At 42.5% G+C, this 22,638-nt stretch overlaps 1 protein-coding gene and 1 pseudogene across 2 annotated transcripts; both read left to right on the top strand.

Moving 5' to 3' along the window:
• Window positions 1-3,534: 3,534 nt before the first annotated feature.
• LOC145442767 (large ribosomal subunit protein uL1-like) lies at window positions 3,535-7,991 on the top strand. Its single transcript, XM_080320750.1, has 6 exons — window positions 3,535-3,671; window positions 3,887-4,039; window positions 4,708-4,856; window positions 5,818-5,948; window positions 6,011-6,139; window positions 7,871-7,991. Exons 1-6 carry the CDS (start codon window positions 3,667-3,669, stop codon window positions 7,952-7,954), a joined length of 651 nt encoding a protein of 216 aa, XP_080176876.1. The 5' UTR covers window positions 3,535-3,666; the 3' UTR covers window positions 7,955-7,991.
• An 11,246-nt stretch (window positions 7,992-19,237) lies between these two features.
• Window positions 19,238-21,359, top strand: LOC145443345 (2-Hydroxyacid oxidase 2 pseudogene; annotated as a pseudogene). The gene has a single exon (XR_013916404.1). The product of XR_013916404.1 is annotated as a 2-Hydroxyacid oxidase 2 pseudogene (transcript).
• The last annotated feature ends 1,279 nt before the right edge of the window (window positions 21,360-22,638 follow it).

Here is a 22,638-nt window from a genome sequence, read left to right as displayed (position 1 = left end):
ATGGTACCAATATTAAAATCAGAAAGGCCATTCACATAAAACCACGCGTATCGTGGAGACTATTTTCCAATTGAATCAATTGGCCCAAGAAAATATTCCACTCCATATTGGCCTAATTCCACAATGCATCTCGTATACCCTGATGTGGAGCTTCGTACCCGGATGGAGTCTACGGAGTCTGGTTAAGAACCCCTGGAATAGAAATGTCCAATCGGCGAATAATTCATTGATGTTACAGCTATATAGCGTAGTACTACCTTACTCACCACCGATAATAACATGGATAAAGAGAACAAACGACACTCAGCATGTAACCAAGTATACGTCACGGGGGTCACAGAATACCAATGGTTGCCATACTGACCTGATTAAATATAGCTATATACCCTACGCAACGCGAGCTACTACCTTTTGATATATTACTATTCCCCATCACAGTTTCATAGATCATTGCGTCCGTAGGATTACCAAGTCACCGTTCCGAGTCGCAAGTCCTTCTCTGATTTTACCGTTTGACCCGACTCAACTCGGGTCATTTTTATTTAATCACACACTGAATCCGAAATCGAGTAATTTTACGAGAAGGTAGCACCAAACAAAATCAATATTTTCATTCACGAATCATCAACGGATCATGTTTTATCATTATGAACTAGAAATGTGACGTTATAGCTGACCTTCTACCGCATGATAGGTTTTAAAAGTGATGTGACAGTGAAGTTTGTTGAGATATCAGTGATTTTTATAGTAGTTTCAGCGTGAAATTTAAGTTCTTATATCTAAAAAAGATATATGGCACTTTATTATACTGCTGAACACTTGAAATTCCAAAATGCCGTCGCGGGCCGCACAAAATACTCTCGCGGGCCGCATGCGGCCCGCGGCCCGCGTGTTTGAGACCTCTGGTCTAGGCCCTAGGGAATCAGACACCCACCTTGTAAAGATGAGGTATGGCGCGCTATGGCACGCTACCTGAGTATGGACTATACGCCGCGTCCCCTCTAGGGTCCGCAACAGAGAGTCGGTGGGTACGTTGGCCAGCACTTTTTTGTACAACAGAACGTCAACGGGCTAAGGTTAAAACATCAGATAAAATAAACAGCGTTGGTCATGCAGCGTCGGTCGATCGTTAGATAAAAAGGCGGCAGCACTCGTCAGGTAAAAAGGCCGTAGCAGTCATCAGGTATAAAGGCGGCGCTTGTCAGGTAAAAAGTCGGCATGCATCTAACGAAGGTCTTATTTTTATAGTAGGAATCCAGACAGGGTCACGCACAATAATCAGCAATGATTGTTAATTGAATGATCCGGCGTCGAGAGAGTATGAGTGGTACACCAATCCGCCATAGAGGCATGCAAACTGAATGAAAGTAAAGAAAATAGTATATAGAAAATGAAAGCGAAAGCGACAAGAAGTAGGACGGCATGTCATGGGAAGCGAGATAGATAGGTCAGTCGTGGTCCGATAATCTAGAGGATGAACTGTATTTATTTAGTAGTAATTGCTTGTATTTCGACTTGAATGTGGACATGCTCGATTGCTCGTCGACTGCCGGATGGCCGGCGGGATACTGTTCCACACATCAGGTCCGTCATATTTGATAGAGCGATGATCTTTTAGGTCGATCATATCATATTTGGACGACGTGGACGCGCGTGTGTTGTACTTGTGCGCTTTTGATTCCGAGGTAAAGAGATCATTGAAATATTCGGGGCAACGACCGCAGTCGCAGTGGAACTGATACATAAACTTGACGATTTCTAGTTTCCGCATATCTTCTATGTTTAGGACGTTGAAATGAGTCGTTGAAATTTGAGGGACATTGACCGCAATGGTACTGATACATAAACTTTGTAATTTCTAGCTTCCTCATATCTTCTAAGTTTAGAACACCAAATCTTTTGAAAGGCGATTTATCGGTTGCACATCCAGGTCCCCGTGGGGCTTGGGCAATGATACGGACGATGATCCGATGTTGAAGGTTTTGCAGTGGGTCAATTGTATTCTTGCAGGCAGTACCCCAACAAAGAATTTCGTATTGTAACTTTGATCCACGTTGTCAGGTTGTTGACTAAAAAAAAGTCAACTTTCCGCCCAGCTCGCGATATAGGCCTATACCCGCCGTATAGCGTCACTTCATCGGTGCTGATTTACGGCATATCAGTCGCATTTTGCTCTAAATATGACCTAAATTCTCAAAAAGGAGGACAAATCTCAAAAAAGAGGACAAATGGGCGTCCTCCGAGGACACTTTGAAAAAAGTCAAAAAAGAGGACAAATCCTCTTGAGAGAACGTATGGTAACCCTAATCAGGAGCAGGTTGGATTCAGATTCCAACATTTGGGACTCACTCGAGTCATGCCTATGGCTGACCTCGGACGCCGCCCATTCGATCTCTGACCGCAGTCTATTGTTATGCGCATGAAACCTTCTGGCGTTGGTGTCATTATGGACAGCATTTTTAATTTAATACCGCATCCATCTACTCCCGTGGGTCACAACTTTTTAATGGTGGCGACCCAATTCCTGATCTGAAGAGATGGCCGAGCAGTGCACGAATCTCTCGAACGCCGCCTATATCACAATCACAATCATTGGCGCTGGCCGAGCTCACTCCGACCTAAGAGACCGTCGTTCGATTCTTGCGCGGGCTGATTACCGATGATCGACCGACCCTGTATGTAGTGTAGGCCTATGCTGCACTCGACCCTAGTGAAACTGACAGCGATTATACGAAGTTTATTGCTTGATATGTTTCCTTTGAAAGGAATAGAGTTCAGGCCAGCGTATTCACCGAGTCTGTGTTGCGGAGGCAACGAGCACTGAGCATGAGCAGTCGTATTTTACCTGTGCAGGAAAGCGCGCCCCATAGATGTTTTGTGAGTCCTCACCTCTAAATCCCATGAGCTGCTTACTATAATATGGTCATCACATTCTCCCATGCCAACACACGGTCAAATTGGGACGTTAGTTACACAATAAGAAAGCAGAAAAGGCCAGCACCTTCTCCCAGACCTACTCATGAGTCATGACCTGTTTTGGAAGCTAATTACCATAAAAATAGCTTTGTATTTTGTACGTAAAGTTCTGTATTTTAGTGTTCCGTGACTATAATAACCGACAAGATAGCGTAACGGTGAAGCGTCCGACTTCTTGATCGGTAGGTCGTGGGTTCGATCACCGGCCGCGTCAGACCAAAGACCATGATTGGTAAAACTGGTAGGCCGCCTATCCATGAATTCCCTGCTTGGTGTTGGTGCCCACTGCTCGTGCACTACTGGGATAGCATGGAGGGGAGGGGTGGCGCAGGACTTAAAAAGCGGTCAAAGGCTATATCTGCACCTTCCTTGTCCAGAGGCATATATGCACATTGCACATGCACATCATGCACTCATGGCATGCATATATGCACAGATCCAGGATTATAATGCTGTGTCTTTTTTCGATGGATACTTCCATCCCCTCGGTGATGGTGCTCTTAGTCTGAATGCAGACAGAGCTAGACCGATATATATATATAATACAAGGTTCTTTGCAGCGCAGTGCGCAAAGTATATAGTATTCAGTGAGCCATTTTCGTTAGAGCGAATTAACGTATACATCGTACACTGAACGTTGGATCTGCGCGGTCTCTTTTCGTCGGTATACGTTGGCGTTCGGTCATAAATATGAGGTTAGCGACTTTTATCTTTTCTGATCGCCGTTACTTAGTTAAGGTTTACTCTTTCAACACCGCATCACGATAGGAATGAATATTTATTTGATGTTGCTATTGAATGGTAATTTAATATGATCCTCGCTAGTGTAGTACTTCGGACATGAGCCATGCGTTTCACTGATGTGAGATGTTATTTCGATGTGCTATGCATTTGTGTTAATCTTTTATAGTAAGGTCTCGAGAGACGCGCTTTACGAAGCGGTGGAAAATATCCTTGCTGGTGCAAAGGACAAGCCAAGAAAGTTCTTGGAAACTGTCGAACTCCAAGTTTCTCTGAAAAACTACGATCCTCAGAAGGACAAGCGTTTCTCCGGCACTGTCAAGTATGTGGTTCGTTTGCTCCAACCAATCAGTGAAAGATTGGTAGTCCGCAGTCTAGTGAGACTCGGACGGACCCCCACCCAGGGTCTTTAATATTGGGGAGGCATCTCATTCCATGTGATGCTGCACTGAAAATCATAGGTATTTAGCTTTAATTGCATTGCTATTGCCTGCGTGTTGAAACGAGACAAAACCATGTTGTCGTAGAAGCATAGATTGATTTATAAAAGCATAAGAAGTAGTTCGAGAATCGTTACATGTGTTCTCACTATGCTATGATGGTACAAATTCGCCCTAACAGGCCTTGTACCCTTTGATACGATGTCGTACTGAATAATATATAATCATGTTGAGAAAAAAGTTAGACCATACTAAGCATGTTAAATTAAGAATTGTCCGATTCACCTGACTCTGGTAGGAAATTAGTCATGGCTGATTGCACAATCCGATGATGTATTAAGCATGTATTATCTGAATTTTATGCGGATACTTCATATACCTGAGGATATGTGTTGTCAGACTTCAAACGTTGATCGATCTTATAATGAAGCCTTACAATTAACATATCTCGTCAGCATGAACGAGAATAGCACCGAATCAACACCGAATGCAATCCCCGTCGGTGAACAGCGGGATGCTGCAAGTCTAATTGATTGCGGTCAATTTTCAGGCTGCCGCACATTCCTCGACACAAGTACAAGGTCTGTGTTCTTGGTGATGCCGCGCATTGCGACGAGGCAAAAGCCAACGATATCCCGTGCATGGATGTCGAAGCATTGAAAAAACTGAACAAGGACAAGAAGCTTGTCAAAAAGCTTGGTAAGGCCTCGCAAATTTGTTATACTGCTTTCCTTCATGTTTATTAGGTGGCACAATGTGCAGGCTGTTGATTTATCACTGGCATGTCAATATTAGCGGATGTCAAGATCTAGCGCTCGGCGAATATGCACCTTATTGCGTATTTTCGACTTTCTAATTAATTGTACTTTGTGACAATGCTCTTTGGGCTCATCACAGCAGTTATGTCTATTCCACTAACACGCTACATATTTCATATGCTGCGATACGACCAATTGTGGTTTCCGCCGTGGAAAGGATTCGAACTAAAACTTAACTCAAGTTGCATGAAGTGTATAGTTCAAGTACTGAATCAAATTATTCTTTTGCTGCTCGACTCAAATTTTGTGCTCCTAGTAAATAACATTATTCAAAATATTGTAAGCGTTTGATGGATGTAAATGTGCTGTCTTGTATGTGGTCCAGTAGGATAGTTCTGCCCTTGCAATGAGAACATGGTGTTCACGGTTGTAATGACTCTGTCATGAGTCATGACTCGACTTCGATCGCGATTTTCTGACGACTCGACATTGGCTCCGCTTTGACTTGAGTTAATTGCACACGACTTGAACCAAGTCATGTGACTCAGACGGCCAAGACCGGCATTTCATTGTAATTTAGATTAATTTGGTAGAGAAGTAACCACGCTACTGGGATTTCGTCGAAGTACTGGTACTTTAAAATGAAACCAGGAACCATTCGATATCTCAAAACAGTTATAAAAAGTGGGTTTAACAAAGCTTCAACTAGAAACTGAGAAGTCAACACAATGACTCGGGGGGGGGGTGACTTAATAATGAAGAGTCTTGACTCGAGTCGAAACTATGAAAGTGAGATCGACTTGACAGGGTTATAACCCGGATGGAATTACTTGTTGTTGGCACCCGGTTTAGTACTAATTTTGCGACTTCGCCGATCTCATAATTCATCTTCTCTGTTCCAGCTAAGAAGTACAATGCGTTCTTGGCGTCCGAATCGTTGATCAAACAGATTCCAAGACTGCTTGGTCCCGGCCTTAACAAAGCCGGTAAATTTCCAAGTCTGGTCACCCACAACGACACCTTGGTCGGCAAGGTATGGTGTGGTCACCTGCGCTACCAGGTTACTGTGCTAAAGAACTTCATGTTTGTTTGCAGGTCGGTGATATCAAAAGCACCATCAAATTCCAGATGAAGAAGGTATTGTGTTTGGCCGTGGCCGTCGGCAATGTCAATATGACAGACGACCATCTCGTCCAAAACATTAACCTCGCCATCAATTTCCTGGTGAGTTCCCCTGTTTATTTTGCGCGGTTCTTCGGGCATGTCTTTTAGAGCAGATTGTATCCGTTGCAAGTCTGTGCAGACGGCATGCGATAAAAACCAGGTGCAGATATCGCCGACACCAGTCCTTACTAGGTGACTGTAAGTCTGTTAGCAATCTGTGCACAATTACTCTAAACTGGTCAGATCATTCAAGTTCCAGGCAGAGGTGGTCTATTACAAAGTGATACTTCTCAAAAAATACCAGTCTATTCGACAATTGGCTACACCAAATTCTCCGACATCTCATGCTCGTGCTCGGTTGAACATTAATGGCTGAAATTAGGTGATGCAATAATCATATGTCGCTTTCGTAATAGTAATATAGGGTTGCCATATTTTTGTGAAGCAAATTCCGGACACTTTTAGTGCCCACTAGCGGATTTTAAAATGAGGTGTAACACATTGACCGTCAATATAACGTCACACTAGCAAAATCATCGACTGTATACACTATACAGGAATGAAGTGGAGCATAGGTCATGAATTGGGCCATCTGTAATGTGAGCTCTGGTGATTTAGGGTTTGTAATAGATTCCTCCACGGGCCGTGTTTGGCCTGTCAGGTTTGTGTTTGACAGCCCTGTTATACAGCTACGTCGGTGCGGCTATCTGTTTATGTGTTTTAATCAGGTCCGAAACAACATTTTTTCTCCCCCCCCCCCTTCCGCCCAAAAAGCACTGATCTTGGGCCCACCATAGGGTAGTCGATGTAACTTGTTGAGCACTTACTATATGCATTTGGCTGTTAAATTTTATGTATGAATTCTGTCAATATTATTGATTCTTCGATATATTATGCCACTATAAAATGCACCAGCAGGTTTCACATCCGGTGATTTCCAGCCTGTTATGCTCGCGACCTCATTTCCCACTTGAAAATGTTCCGTGGCAAAGCTCAAAACTTGCTGATTACTAAAAAAATTCAGCTTGCCGAAACTTACTCACGGCCTAGGAAGCTGATTACGTCCAACATCATCGCGATCTCCAGCTAAAGGCGGACTACCCCAAGATTTGGAGCCACTGTCTGTGATTGAAGCATCCAATCAGCCTTAACCAACTCTAGGAATATACCGTTAGCTTATAATTGCGATTACAATCAGACTTATTTCAGTAAATGATGGTTATTTATATTTATTTTGATTGCGTTTTTTGGCGAGGGTGGTTGGTGCCTGGATCCCATACTAATATCATTATACGCTGCATTAACTCGCCCGCGCTGCGAAGAACAATTTTGAATAGCATAAATCTGCTTGAAAATAATATTGTTTATGTTGATTTACGAAAAACTCTTCAGCCTGCTTCAAGCCTTCAAAATTCCGGACATTTCGGCATATTTTAGAAATTCCTCCCGGACGCAGATTTTTCAGTGAAATTCCGGACGTATGGCAACCCTATCGTAATAGCAATAATTGCTAAATTCACCACGTGCTAAATAGGGTGATAACGTCTTCAAGTACTCCTGTATTTTTCGTATGCCTAGCATCCTTTCAATTCCCTGGAAATATCTTCCTAAACAATGCAGTGTCGTTTTCAAACCAGCTCTCAATGAAATATGTAAATGCCTATGGCAAAGCAATCTGAACAATATTTCCGAGTCTGTAAAGTTGCTAATGTGGTACAAAAGCCACTGTCTACTAGTTGGATAATATCTTCATAGTATTTGGATTGTTGCTGATTCAAGTTGGTTTTCCAGGTCTCTCTTCTGAAGAAGAACTGGCAGAACGTACGCGCTCTCTACGTCAAGAGCAGCATGGGCAAGCCGCAAAGACTCTATTGAATGTGCTGTTCTCCAATACATGTGGATGGCTCTCTTGGCATTGCAGATTGAATGCGTGAATTAGGGTTTTATCGAGCTTAATGTGTTTAGGGGCTAGCAGAGTTCAAGCGAGATACTTTCCAGCTACTGGAATTATAGATAGTTATACATTACAATAAAACATGGACTCAGGTTAAGTTCACTATCACCGTGTTCGTTCTAGTCCGGGGGTGGGCAAACACCGTTCTGTGCGGCCCGCGAGAGTCTGAAACTTTTTTTAAATATTGATAAAATGCGTACTAAAATCGACATAATGCAGGGACTCGATTAACTTCTTGGTATATTTCACCATGATAATTCAGTGGTTCTATTGGGGAGCACCCCCCTTGGGGGCATGAAGCTGCAATGTTCTAAGGTTAATACTACCTGTATCATTTGTTTAATTTTGCTGCGCGACAGCCCGATCGCAAGGCTCACGCAGTTTAAAAGGTTTCAACTGCTAAACGTCACAGAAATCCTAAACGAGATTGACGTAATTCGGCCGCAAGTGAGATTTCAGATTGGCCACTCCTGTTTAAATTATTTCAGGGATGTGCTTATTTGAAACGATTCGCTCGAGTGTTAGAGGTAGATTCCTTCTGTGTATGCGTATATAATTGGGGTAATATTATTTTATCTACACATGCGTGTTTGAAGCAAACATGGTTATGATGCTGTCAGCATTGTGTGCCATGGAATTTAGGCAAAAGTGGAATCAGTAAATCTATGAACAGCTCGTTGCTCACAGATTTCAATTCTGTTCTAAGAATCGGGATAACCGACTTTCATCTCTATAGTTTTGACAAATTGGTTATTAAGGTCCGCCAGCCTATGAAATCTCGCGACTATGTTTCGGACGCGTGTACGATATCACCACAGCAATGTTTGGTTTGTTTTAAATGAGCACATATACTATCTCCATGTCCTCACTGTATAATCAAATACCAACATCCCAATTTTATATAGTGCGGCCCGCGAGCTCAAAAGTTTGTCCACCCCTGTTCTAGACTAAATAGTTGATCTTATAACATCAAGATAGGCTGGTTTTGTTGGCTGCATTGATCGACCTTTTCGCTATCCACGACCGCATTTTGATTAAATTTGTAGCATACAGCCGAATTACGGCGTAGAGTCGTCATGACACATCTGGACGACAGATATAGCCTATTCGCGTTGAATCGGCTACCGCGAAGTTCGCACCACGCTGAGACTTTGTGGTGTTCTGTGCCACGGTTTTCCAAACGTCTTGCTCTTGTTAGTGCCTGGGCCATTGTACGACAAGGCAATATGTCCAATCATATTAGCTAATTCTTCATCCACCGGCTGCTATATTACCATAGCCGAGGCTAGTGATGTTGGGCACATGAAAATAGCTTTTATTGTCAGTAATATAAGTGAAATTAATTTTAGCATTTCAAAATGCTGTACCTAGCGTTCTTTTGAAATCTGGTCGCGGGCCGCGTGTTGGTGAACCCTGCATTAGTTACATATGGATTGTTAGTTACATATGGATTCAGACCCGCCGGCCATCGCGAATCACTTCAATGAATATTTTTGTAACGTAGGCCCAAATATTGCTTCTTCTATTACAAAACCTGTGTCGGCCAGGTCAGAGGTGAGATCGATATCCCAGTCAATTGTGCTTGAACCTACGACCAAATACGAAGTAGAAGTAGCCATCCACAAACTGAAATCGCACAAGGCCGACGGCTATGACCAAATCCCATCATGGTTTTTAAAAATGATAAGCCTGCATATCGGTCAATATATGGCCCATTTTTTCAACTTCATGATAGAAAATGGAGTCTACCCAAGCTATCTAAAAAAAGCCAGAGTAGTCCCTGTACACAAAGCTGGGGATAGAACTAATGTCACCAACTACCGTCCGATATCCGTTCTTCCATGCATCGGGATTGTATTCGAAAAGTTGCTCCTCTCCCGCCTGTCCTCATTCCTCGCCAAAATGTCTGTCATTTCCCCTCAACAATTTGGCTTCCGAAACAAACACCAAACCGCTCATGCCCTCCTAACAGTGGCCGAACAGTACTATGATATCTCAGAGAAGCGAAATGTGGGATGTAGCATTTTTCTCGACCTAAAAAAAGCGTTTGACTGCGTAGATCATAAAATTCTCATCTCGAAATTGGCGCGTTACGGACTTCGGGGCCCACAACTTGAGCTCATGAAAAGTTACCTCACTGGACGCCAACAAATGGTTGCGATCTCAGACACCTTGTCCTCTCCTCACCCGGTGACCTGTGGTGTGCCCCAGGGCTCAGTACTTGGACCGGTCCTTTTCACCTTATATGTCAACGACATTTTTGAAACCTCCTCATTGAACACCACACTGTTCGCTGATGATACTCACCTCCTCTGTTCCGCATCTTCGACGGCAGAGCTGGATGCCCTGACTGGTGACCAAATGCCCAAAGTCCATGAGTGGACGGCCCAGAACAACCTTTGCATAAACGCCTCGAAATCGCAATTGCTGACAGTCAATTCAAAAAATAACCTAACCGTTAATATCGCTGGTCAGCCCGTCTCCAACACAGATAATGCCAAATATCTCGGAGTTTTGCTGGACTCGAACATGTCCTGGAAGAGTCATATTCAGTCCCTAGAAACTAAATTATCACCGAAGTGCGGCCTGTTCTACAGCCGTGGGCGCTTCATGCCAGCATGGGTTCTCCTGATACTCTTTAAATCCTTAATCCAATCGAAGTTACATTATGGCATCCTCTGTTGGGGGGCTGCCAGTAAAACTGCACTCAAGCCACTGCAGAAACTACAGCATAAAGTGCTCCGAATCATAGCTAGGGCCACAAAGGGGCCTGGCTGCCCATCCAATAAGTCGCTGCTGAAGAGATTCGGCGTCCTAAACATAGAAGATATGCGGAAACTAGAAATCGCCAAGTTTATGTATCAGTTTCACTGCGGTCGTTGCCCCGAATATTTCAATGACTTCTTTACCTCTGAATCAAAAGCGCACAAGTACAACACACGCGCGTCCACGTCGTCCAAATATCATATGATCGACCGAAAAGATCATCGCTCCATCAAATATGCCGGACCTGATGTGTGGAACAGTATCCCGCCGGCCATCCGACAGTCGACGAGCATGTCCACATTCAAGTCGAAATACAAGCAATTACTACTAAATAAATACAGTCCATCCTCGAGATTACCGGACCACGACTGACCTATCGATCTCGCTTCCCATGACATGCCGCCCTATTTCTTGTCGCTTTCTTTTTCTATACTGTATTCCTTACTTTCATTCAGTGTGCATACCTCCTCTTTACGACGCCTAGGCCAAGGTGGGTGTCCGATTCCATTGACAAATCCAAGTCGCTTCGACATCTTCCTGTCTATTCATTGTATCGCATTTTTTGTGGTGTATTGAACTGATAAAATTGCTAATAAACCAATGAATGAAAGATTTGTTCATTTCTTCACACCAGCGAGAATCCGGGACGTAGGCCCTACCGCGTGACAATGATAGTGATGGGCCATGCTATGTAAGTCCTCAAATTTAGTAGTGAGTTAATTGTCACCGGTTGAAGGAAGTACAAACTGTCGTGGTATTTTACTAGTGAAAGTCGAAAAAAGACTCGTCACCTAACTGCAGTGACGTGTGGTGAGGCATCTGTCGGATAATCCGATTTGTGCGAATAATTATCGAGACGACAGATTTCGCGTCGTCGGGAGGGGCCGTTCACACTTCCACTTGTGTGTCTTGGAGTCGACTTTTATCAAAATACACCAACCAAAACTCTGTCAACAAAAGAGGTTCGTGTACCATCTAAAAATAGTACATTGAACGCTCTCTCATTCCTGCTGGTGACGTCATATGTTATGATACGATTGTTGAGAGAGAGAGAGAGATATGGTATTCTTTTTCGCCTGCACCATCGAGATGCTTTGGCGACGGAGTTGCGATACGGCCCCATGAGGTCATCTAGTCTGCGCCCCCGTTTTTTTTCCTCCTCCATGCTATTTTCGAGTCTTTGGTATGACCCGGCCGGGGACCGAACCCACGACCTACCGCTCGAGAAGCCGGACGCATAACCATTACACCATCTCGCTCGGTTATATACAACGTTCTTTCCAATTGTCTACTAGTTGCTGACGATAACCCCTGACGGGTGTCAGCTGAAAATATTCGGGTTCATTTCAATATGAATATACTATACAATTGTATAACCGTTTGTAATTCAAAAATATGTAGCTAGTTTTGAAGCGACGTTACGATATGCCGGCCTCCAACACGCATTATGTAACTTCATGAAATCTTGTTATCTATGATAAAAGAATGAACACCCGGTTGTTGGCTAATGAAGCTAATATGTGTGGGTGTTTGACCCACAGATTGGCGGGAAATGGTACATTCGATCCGCCGTCGCAAAATGATTATAGCGATGTGAAATGATATGCTAAGATATATTCTGATGCAATGGTGTCCAACTGGTGTGGAATTTAGGGGATTCCGGTTGGGAATAGACACACTTTTAAAAAATCTTAACACTGTCAACCTCGTTTATTGAATGTCTTTATGAAATGCCAATCGTATCTCTAATATTCCTCAGCTCATTTCCAATTCAGCAATTCGTATTATTAGTGCCTCCAATTCGTGGGAATCGACTGGACAGCGGTGCGCGATCTTCCGTATAAGTTGTTATTCATCTGTATGCGAATTGCTGTGATTGAAATCTCCTGGCTCGTTATAATAAGAGCTCATATGTACATGAATAGGTATTAGGGCTGTTTTAAAAAAGAACTTTTTCTTCAGATTTCATTGTGATATGTGATGAAATTGTTAGGTTGACGAAAACAACGCTGCGCACCAACTTTGGCTCAATTCCAACCAGTAGAAACAATTTTCTTGCTGAAGAAAGTTTTGAATTTATCATTGAAAATGAAAAAATAAAACTTCAAATTTTTTTGTCAACCCCATAAAATTGTTAGGCTGTCAGTTGAGATGATGCACACCAAATTTGGCTCAAACCCAACCATGAGAAGCGAAGTTAAAGAAAAATTTGTATTTGGATAAAATAGTATTTACGGGGACCGATTCTTTGTTTATCTATTGTAGTCGTGCTCACCGTAAATACTATTTCATTCAAATCCAAATTTTTCGACGGCAATAACTCCGCTTCCACTGGTTGGAATTGAACCAAATTTGGTGAGGATCGTTTCTATAGACAGCCTAACACTTTCATGGGGTGAACAGAAAATTTTCAAATTTTTCATTATTTCTTTTTATATATTAAATAGAAACTTTCTTCTCCTGTAGCAAAGCGGTTACTGGCTGGAATTGAACCAAATTTTGTGTGTAGGCTTAAATTAGGTAACCTAACAATTTTATCAAGTAGCCAGTACGATTTGAGAAAAAAAGTCATTTTTGAAGAGCCCTATTGTTAGGCTGCCCACAAAAACGTTGGAGCGAGATTACGGAGTCCAGTAACAAATCTTGCACAGCGTAAAATGAATATAATATAAGGAATTTTCTTTCATTCCATCAAAAGTTCACACGGTAGACTCTAGGTTTACATTTAAAACAAAAATCAATTCAAAACAAACATGTTTAATACAAGGCCCTTGTCTAAAACATGTTTTTTTCTAGGCCATGACGTCACCAATATTCCATTGTGACTTCATAGTGGATTGACATTAACAATTGAAAATATATGGTAAATATAGCTCCTTTGACGAAGTATCTACGCACGAACGCTGTTGAATCGACTATTTTGAGGGTTACAACCATCCTATATCGTGTACGTCGGCATTATCGAGTGGTAATTGTCCGTAGGCTCAAATAACATGTTTCTTGGAAAGCATTTACACCAGTGGTTCTTAACCTTGTCTCCAGCGCCCCCCAGGGGGAGATTTTGATTTTGAAGGGGGAGGCAAAGCTCGGGGGGCGAAATGGGGGGCGCTGAAGAGAAATGGCCTCGCAGTAGATGGTGTACTGAGAATATATGATTATATAGTAGAGCAATAGTTCTATATATCCCCGAGTTCTCATTGCAAACTAACATTCGACAAAATCGATCAAATCACTCCATTTTTCGTTGCGCTCATCGCGAAATATCCACCGACCATGTTTCCATGAATGCAGTGTATTATATTAATTCATGTAGAAATGAATTTGGCGTACTTTTGGATTACCAATTCCATGTTCTCCCGTCACGCTAGCTACTCCAAGTCGTTTCGACACGTTCCTATCTTTTCATTGTATCGCAGTTTTATGCTGTTTTGAAATGATGAAAATAATGATAAACTGATTTTAACGCAGAGCGAATGTTTGTTGTTGTTATAGTTGTGTAGTCTGATTCCAGAAGGTTACTTTTACCATTCTTTGTGAGTATCTTCCCTTCGCCGGACCGGCGTCCAAGCCAGTCAAGTACACACATATTCGAAGATCACGCGAACAACTCTTTTCTTTCTGTCTCCACGACTTGGAAACTTATTGGATCAACGTACGACGGCGTAATAGCTTTCTGATCATGAATTGAAGTGAATATTTATACATTGTATTACACGCGTATATATATTATAGCCACGAGAGATTATGCACGAAACATCGTAACATTTATTTCTTCTTATCCTTATTTCACACGGCACATGGATTACCAGGTAGCACAAATGTTCTTATCAGGTTTTCACTTCATGGAAGTAAGTATTGTTCCACAAGACTCCTCATCGATCCAATATTAAAATGGCGTAGACAATATATTCCGTTATAAATTTCCCCTTTTTAGCCAAAGAACTTTGTGTAAAAAAACGGAATATATTTTACAATCGATACCTAGGGTAATAACTAATCATAGGGCCTGGAGACAGTTAACAATTTTATATGCAGGGGCAAAAGTAAACTAATAAAACGAAATACCATCCCAAACACGGTATTCGGATAACTTATTTACATTACCATCTCGAAATGACTCGAAGTATCATCCTTTTCCGTCCTACTGGCTACGGAAATTCAGGCCAACAACAGTTAGCGTTCAAACACAAATAAAGAAATCGAAGACATATTAAGTAGCAAAAATGTTCTTATCAGGGTTTTCGTTTCATGGAATTAAGTATTGCTCCACAAGACTCCTCATTGATCAGATATTAAAATGGCGTTAACGATATATTCCGTTATACTGATGCTTATATTGATACCTCGGGTTATTTTCCACAACATGTTTTGCGCTAGGAATTTTATCCTGCAGCGCACTGCGTGTCGAAATCGAAAAGGCACTGTAGGCTACCATACAACTTTTGAGAGTGATGCCCTTTGTACATTAAAGATGTTTCGAAGCTTTTTGGCCAGAATAATTACTTGAATATACTCGTATTTGAAAGCTACAAAATTAAATCGTCGGAATATTTCTTCATCGTATCATAAAGGATGATGCTGCTTAATGTTGTTACCCCCCATTTATGTTAAGGTTAAGAGCTTGGTGCAGGACTAAATGTAATGTGAGTAAATCTCCACCACATTCTCAGTTGATTTAGTAGTCACACAAAGCAATAAAACAAATCCCAATACAATTAAATTTCCTGTATTGCCAATCGTAGAGAATTCAGGATGTGTATATCGATCTCGAACCAAATGCTATGAGCCCGTAGGCCTTACCCGGTGGTTGCTATAACAACCTGGATTTGATTCGAATATAGCACATACAATTATACCGTTAATTAGTCGGGTGGTCTAATAGTGAAGTCCCAACCCGAAAGCGGACTTCGACCACTTACCCATTGTTTTTACTACAGGCCTTATAATAGGGGGCGCCAGAGTCAGGAAATTTTTGAAAGGGGGCGCTGGAGATAAAAAGGTTAAGAACCACTGATTTACACGATTATGGCATAATTTTACAACTTCAAAAAACACAATTTTTTTAACAGACCTTTGTTTGAAACACTGTTTAAAACAGAGGTCTCAGACTCAAATGTGCTCGCGGGCCAATTTCCTAGTTTTTGGTGACGCCGCCGGCCGGAGCATCAATATAATAGGTAGTTTCAATGTATAATTTCCAAGTTGACCTTATCTGCAGACAGTCATTCCACAAAAATTGTTGAAATGTAATTTACTATTGTAATATTAACGCTTGACATGGGAAAAAATCACATTTTCAAATATTTCAATAGAATTGTTTTTGTGCCGGGCATACTTATTTTAATTATTGAGCTATAGACATCATACGGGAGCAGGGCCGTAATAGCACTTCGTCAGGCCCCCCCAAAAACTTTGGTCGTGGGCCCCCCATAGGGTTATAGACCGAACTTCTGAGGGGCTTCGCCCCCCAGACCCCCCTCCCGCGATACCCTGTTTACGCTATTTTTCATATGCGTTGGGAGTTTATTTAGTGAATCAGCTTTTGTCGCCTAAGCGCGCCACGCGCGGGAAATTTCTAGAATTCATGACTGAATCGGTCAGTATGATCGGGAATTGCATATAGATTGTTATCAATCTTTATCTTCTCTCTGCTCACGAAATCAGATTTGCCGGTAGAGCTGAGTGTGGTGTGTTTGAAAAGGTAGGACCAGTCAATAATAATTAAACATCTTCGGGCGTATACCCGTTGGCAGGAACGAAACAGCACCTCGTCAGGCCCCCAAAAAGGTGTGTCCTGGGCTCCCATAGGGTGATGAAACGACCCCTCCATCACGTTGTTCGCGTTTGTCACGAAATCATCTGTACTGTACTGTGAGCCAGCGCGAAGCGCGAAAATTTTCGATAATTTATGATAAAATCGGTCAATCAGATCTGCGATTGCATATATTATGCTATCAATTTATTGTCCTCTCTACCCACGTAATTAGATTTACCGGTAAAGCTGAGTGAAGTGTCTTGAAAACGGGAGGGCCCGTAAATAATAATTAAACATCTTCGGGCCGGCGGACCCGTTGATATGACTTCGTTACATTATATTATTTCATGACTTCTAGTCTGCATGCTATATCAAAAAATATAGAATCGCCCAAACGTAGGTTTCTAAACTAAGAGACGCACACGATTTCAAATTGGTATTTCTTCACTGGCATAAAATTTTTCCCAGCGGGAGGGTATTTGACTTGTGAGGTTCAGATTGCAAAGACAGGAACATTCGGCGCCAGTCATTTAGGCGCCTATGGACAATTAAACCTATATGTATTTTGTATATATAACGAAGTCTTTGGTCAGCAGAAGGGCATAGACCCTTTCGGCCAAGGTTTTCTCGCTGCCGATCGTTCTTGCACACTTCTTGGAGTCGCATGTTATATGGCCTAAAACTTGGTAGGTCGCGGCGCGGTAATGGCCCAATACCCAATAATAAAGATAAATGGATACTTGAATTCGCGCGTAGCGCGAAAAAATTTTGAAAAGTTGCATAAATTTTCAAAAAATACTCTATGATTTATGCTAATTAACGAAATAATTTTGGGCCCCTTTCGAGCTCGGCCCCCCCCCAATTGGGGGGTTTGGGGTGCGGCAGTTACGGTGCTGTACGGGAGGATGTATCATGACATAGTGAAACTGTCGGACTATATAATATTGCAGCTAGTGGACCTTTGACCAATTTTATGTAGAATATTTTAAAAATCTACTGAAGATTCCGAGCATTTGAGCGGTGTAGCCTAATCCTGGTTTTGATGAAGTCGTGATAAGTATAGGCTATTTTTACTGTCATTGCCAAAGTCAAATTTTAATCAGCGATTTTGCCTTCGATTTTTATTGGAACATATCAATAACAACCTAAATATAATCATTATTGAGTCATAGTAATAGAATTGCTTTTTAACCTTTTTAGCGATCGTACCCCTTGTGCTTCCACTGAGATTTCTCGTAGCCCCTGCATTGCCATTTTCAACACAATTTCTGATGGTACCTATATTAAAATCAGAAAGCCCATTCACATAAAATCGCGCGTAGCGCGAAGACTATTTTCCAGTTGAATAAATTGGGCAAGAAAATATTCCACAGCATATGGGCCTAATGCCACAATGCATCTTTTACACTCTGATGTGGGGCTTCGTACCCCGATGGGGTCTATGGACCCTGCTGGTTAAGAATTCATTGGTGTTACAGCTGTAGAGCGCACTACTACGTTACTCGCCACCAATAATAACATGGATAAAGAGAACAAACAACACCCCAGCATGTACCCAACTATATGTCACGGCGGTCACAGAATGTCAATGGTTGCCATACCGACCTGATTAGATGGCTATATACCCTACGCAACGCAAGCTACGACCTTTTGCTATATTACTATTCCCAAGTCACCGTTCCAAGTCGCAAGTCCTTCACTGATTTTAACGTTTGACCCGACTCAACCCAGGTCATTTTTATTAATCACCCAGTCAATCCGAAATCAGGTAATTTTACGAGAAGGACGCACCAAACCAAATCACAATTTTCAGCCACGAATCATTAACGGGTCATGTTTTATAATCATGAACTAGAAATGTGATGTAATACCTGATCTTCTACCGCATGGTAGCTTCTAAACGCGATGTGATAGTTAAATTTGTTGAGATTTCAGTGATTTTTATAGTAGTTTTACGGTTAACTTTAAGCTCTTATATCTGAAAAAGATATATGGCACTTGAATATATTGTTGAATACTTGAAATTTTAAAATGCCGTCGCGGGCCGCACAAAATGCTCTCGCGAGCTGCATGCGGCCCGCGGCCCGCGTGTTTGAGACCTCTGGATTAAAAGATGTTTTTAACAAAGTGCTTTGAAGTTTAAACAACTATCTGTTGCAGCTCTAGTTGAGCCTATCGATGTGCGTTTGGAAACGCGAACGTAAACGGAACGCTGGTACCATTCCTTGTTCACACCATTCCTAACAATAAGCATTAGGCGGGTATTTTTAGTCGCTCTAGCGGAACCGTGCTATTTTGCTAGACTAGAAATATGAGTTCCATAAACATTTCAGCGTCGATGTAACTATAGTTGGCTCAATCGTTCGAATGTAACGTCTCTAACTTGATCAATACATTCATGATGATGGTATTGTGCTGCGACAATTTAGGAGTGCTGCGCCAAATCCGATTTAACGACAGAAAATTAGAGCATCACGGCAAAGGTTCCTACGGAAATTGAGGCAATCTTCGAAGGAATTGGTGACATTCATGGCTCGAGATACCGTTTTGTCGGTTCGTTTCCGACGAAGTCTGATGCACCACGTACAGTTTTGCAGTGAGTTCGTACAATTGCATTCAATTAAAACTGAAGAGGCAACGACCATCAGGCAGTTACCTTTTTCTTTTTAGCTTTATATGATAGTGTTTGGTTGGGCGGAAATATGAGTTCCATAAAGATTGCTTCAGTGTAACTCCAGCGAGTTGTATATCTATATACCAAACACTCCATCGACGTAAGACATCTCCCATGTCGACGGAGATCGCATAAAAATTTGTCAACATAATTTACGTAGCGTCAATTTGTGCAGATGGATATATCTCAGCTTGACGACTGTATTTGTGTGAAGGACTTCGCGGCGTTGGCAGAAAAACGGGTGCCATCGAATCACGTGACCTTCTTAAATACCGGGGCGATGGACGAGCAGACGCTCGAAGAAAACTGCACCGCCTTCCGCAAATGGAGGTTCCAGCCAAGATGTATGCAGGACGTTACGGAAATATCCTTGAAACGCACCGTCATGGGGCAAGAGCTCAAAATTCCCATAGGCGTGGCTCCTACGGGTCAGCTGAATTGGTTCTCAGAGAGCGGTGAAATCGACGCCGCACGTGCCACCGAATCACTCGGCGCCGTGTATACGGAAAGCTCCTTCTCCTCTGTAAAGTGTGAGGACATCGTATCGTCTACTCCAGAAGGCTTGCATTGGTTTCAGCTGTATATGTTGAAGGACAGAAACATCACGAAGAATCTTGTAGAAAACGCCGAACGCAGTGGGGTGAAGGCGCTCGTACTGACGGTGGATTTTCCGTTACTAGGAAAACGATATCGATACTTCAAAGCCGAACCGATCAAATTAAAGCTTGCGGAGTTTGACTTTCCGGGGGACAATTTCGTAGGCCTCATGAACAACATACGCGAATGTCGCACCACCTGGGAATACTTCGATTGGCTGAGATCAATCACCGATTTGCCGATTGTTATCAAGGGCGTGCTTACTCCCGCATCGGCTCTGGAAGCAGTGAATCACGGAGTGTCAGCGGTATGGGTGTCCAACCACGGTGGTAGACAGTTAGACGGCGTGCTACCCACGATATACGCGTTGCCCGGTATCGTTGAAGCTGTAAAAGGGAGATGCCCGGTATTCTTCGACGGAGGTATTCGTTCTGGGGGTGATGCGGCCAAGGCAATTGCGTTGGGGGCAGACTGCGTGTTCGTCGGTCGACCGATAGTCTGGGGTGTCGCCAGTGGTGGAGCGGAAGGGGCAAAAAGAGTTCTTGAAATACTCATCGACGAATTGTCAATGACGATGAAGCTTCTGGGCGTGGCTTCGATTGACGAGCTGAAATCAAAACCGGGTTTTGTTGTGCACGAATCTAAAATCGTCGCCGCTTTTCCTTAACCCGCGATCACTAAGATGAAGTGGGGTTAAAATTGACCCAATCTGTAAATACTTATTTACTGGGTGTTAATAACTACCCTTCATCAGATTTCCTTGTTAATAATAACCAGCCTAGATTAGTGGTTCTCAACCTCCGGTCCGCGACGACTTTTCTACCGCCCGTCAGATATATCAAAATTTAATGCCTGCATAGTTGCAAAAATCAAGATGTTGAAGGCTTGACAATTGATGAAATAAATAAGACTTCAACTTTTGACCGAATTGGAAATTCGCCAGTTCCGTAATTTGCATCATCATGACAGAACCTAACTCACAATTTTATCGCGGTGATAATTCATACGTGCCCACGTGCATACCTTCCTACGTATATGCATAATTTGAAGTTAAATACTGTAGGCCTACTCGATTTATATCGCGTTATAAGTCTGATTTATGTTCTGTTTTCGCTTGCCATGGGTTTATATATTCACACCCGTATATCAGGGGTGGTGCACGGGTGGACATATACATTCTTCTCGCTAAGAGTGTAATTGCGAAAAAGTATGTATATACTTCTGTCGTAATTACATTTTGAGTTGATTTCTATTTTTAGCTGTCAAATTTGATTCCACCTTAGTGACGATGGGTTTAATATGTAAATATGTAATGATCGGGACATTGCGCGGGCTAATTAAAATGCGCTTCTTGCGTTTACGAAGTGTCCGCATCTCTACGGTGGCTGCTATCGAGGAATGTATTCAATAAATCTTGACACGTTTCAGCACATATGGCTATATTTACTCAGGGATTTTAATTTATTGCATTATCACTGATAACTTTTTTGTTTCGAGCTCATTAAAGACATAAAAGACGGTGTGCGTCAACCTACTTTTTTCAGTGTATATACACGTGTTCTTGTCAGTCGGCGGGAGCATAGGCATTGGAGTAGTGAGTAAATCCAGCGCTATCGATGCAAGAAAACTTGGTTCGATTCTCTCTCCGTCGCTGTTTTTACGGCGTCTTTAAAAATCCCAGAGGAAGACCAGATAGAGGACGTGTACAACTAAGTGTATGAAAACAGCTACTACAACAGCTATCAAACTTTTACATCGGTCGCGAGGCCGAGGTGAATGTTATATTGCTAGGCCGGAATTGGTCGTTTCCACGCCATTACATCGCGTCGTGTCTTGCGTATTGAGCGGACAAAAATACGACTAGCCTACGATTATCGTGTGTTTCGAATGCTTTGGGAACATTGGAATTGCGTAGAAATTGTTGCATTACTCCTAGATCTCCTTTTCCAAAAGTTACTGTAAGGCATATAAAACGACACTCTGTAGACCAGTGGTTCTCAACCTTTTCCACCTCGCGGCACCCTCTCAAATGGTAAAATAGTTCGCGGCACCCCGTACCACTTCGAGTACCCGGAGTGGCGAGTACATTAGTGATACGTGGCACCGCTGCAACACAAATGACTCGCGGATACGCGGTCAACTTCAGAATCCCTTCCTCAGTGTCGCACGTTCGTCTTTAGGCTTCTCCTCGTCATGCGATCAGCGTCAGGGGTGTTATTACAAAAAGTGTGGAGCGAAGGTAGGCCGTACTATAAGGTAACATCTCCTGAATCATAATAAGCAATAGCGGTTTGGTGTAAAATGACCATAGATGTCAAAGATTTGACAAGATGCTGACGAAGAAAAGAAACAGAAAAAAGCTGGTCACCAACCTGCGTAATGACACTATTCAGGCCCTGGTGGGGACTAGAAAAAAGGCCAACACCTCCGGCCAATTGCCCGAGGGATGACTTTTTGTTTAGCTATAAACTGCTATCGACTAAAAACGGAAGCGTCCCCATATATTTTCAAAGGTCGAAAAGAGGTCTTGTTTGAAAATAAGATAGAGAAACACTGGATTAAAGTTAACTGAAAACTCTGTCATTTGGAGCCACAACAGTCCTGTGTCGTGATCAAATCACTACCTTCGAGTCACGAGTCATCTCGAGTCATTGCAGATTTTGACTCGAGTTGTGTCGAGTCAAGTCAAGTCACTCGATTGTTGAGAGTGACTCCAGTCAAGTCGAGTCATGTTAAGCCAAGTCACGAGTTAAGTCAAAATTCAAGTCAAGTTCATTTTTTGCAGTACGTGGCATAATGACGTCATTGCATTT

This window comes from Botryllus schlosseri, chromosome 7 (assembly GCF_051294905.1).
Source record: "Botryllus schlosseri isolate E-star chromosome 7, Bs_hap1, whole genome shotgun sequence".
NCBI lineage: Eukaryota > Metazoa > Chordata > Ascidiacea > Stolidobranchia > Styelidae > Botryllus > Botryllus schlosseri.
The sequence above is the reverse complement of the archived record's forward strand: the minus strand, read 5'-3'. Positions and strand labels throughout refer to the sequence as shown.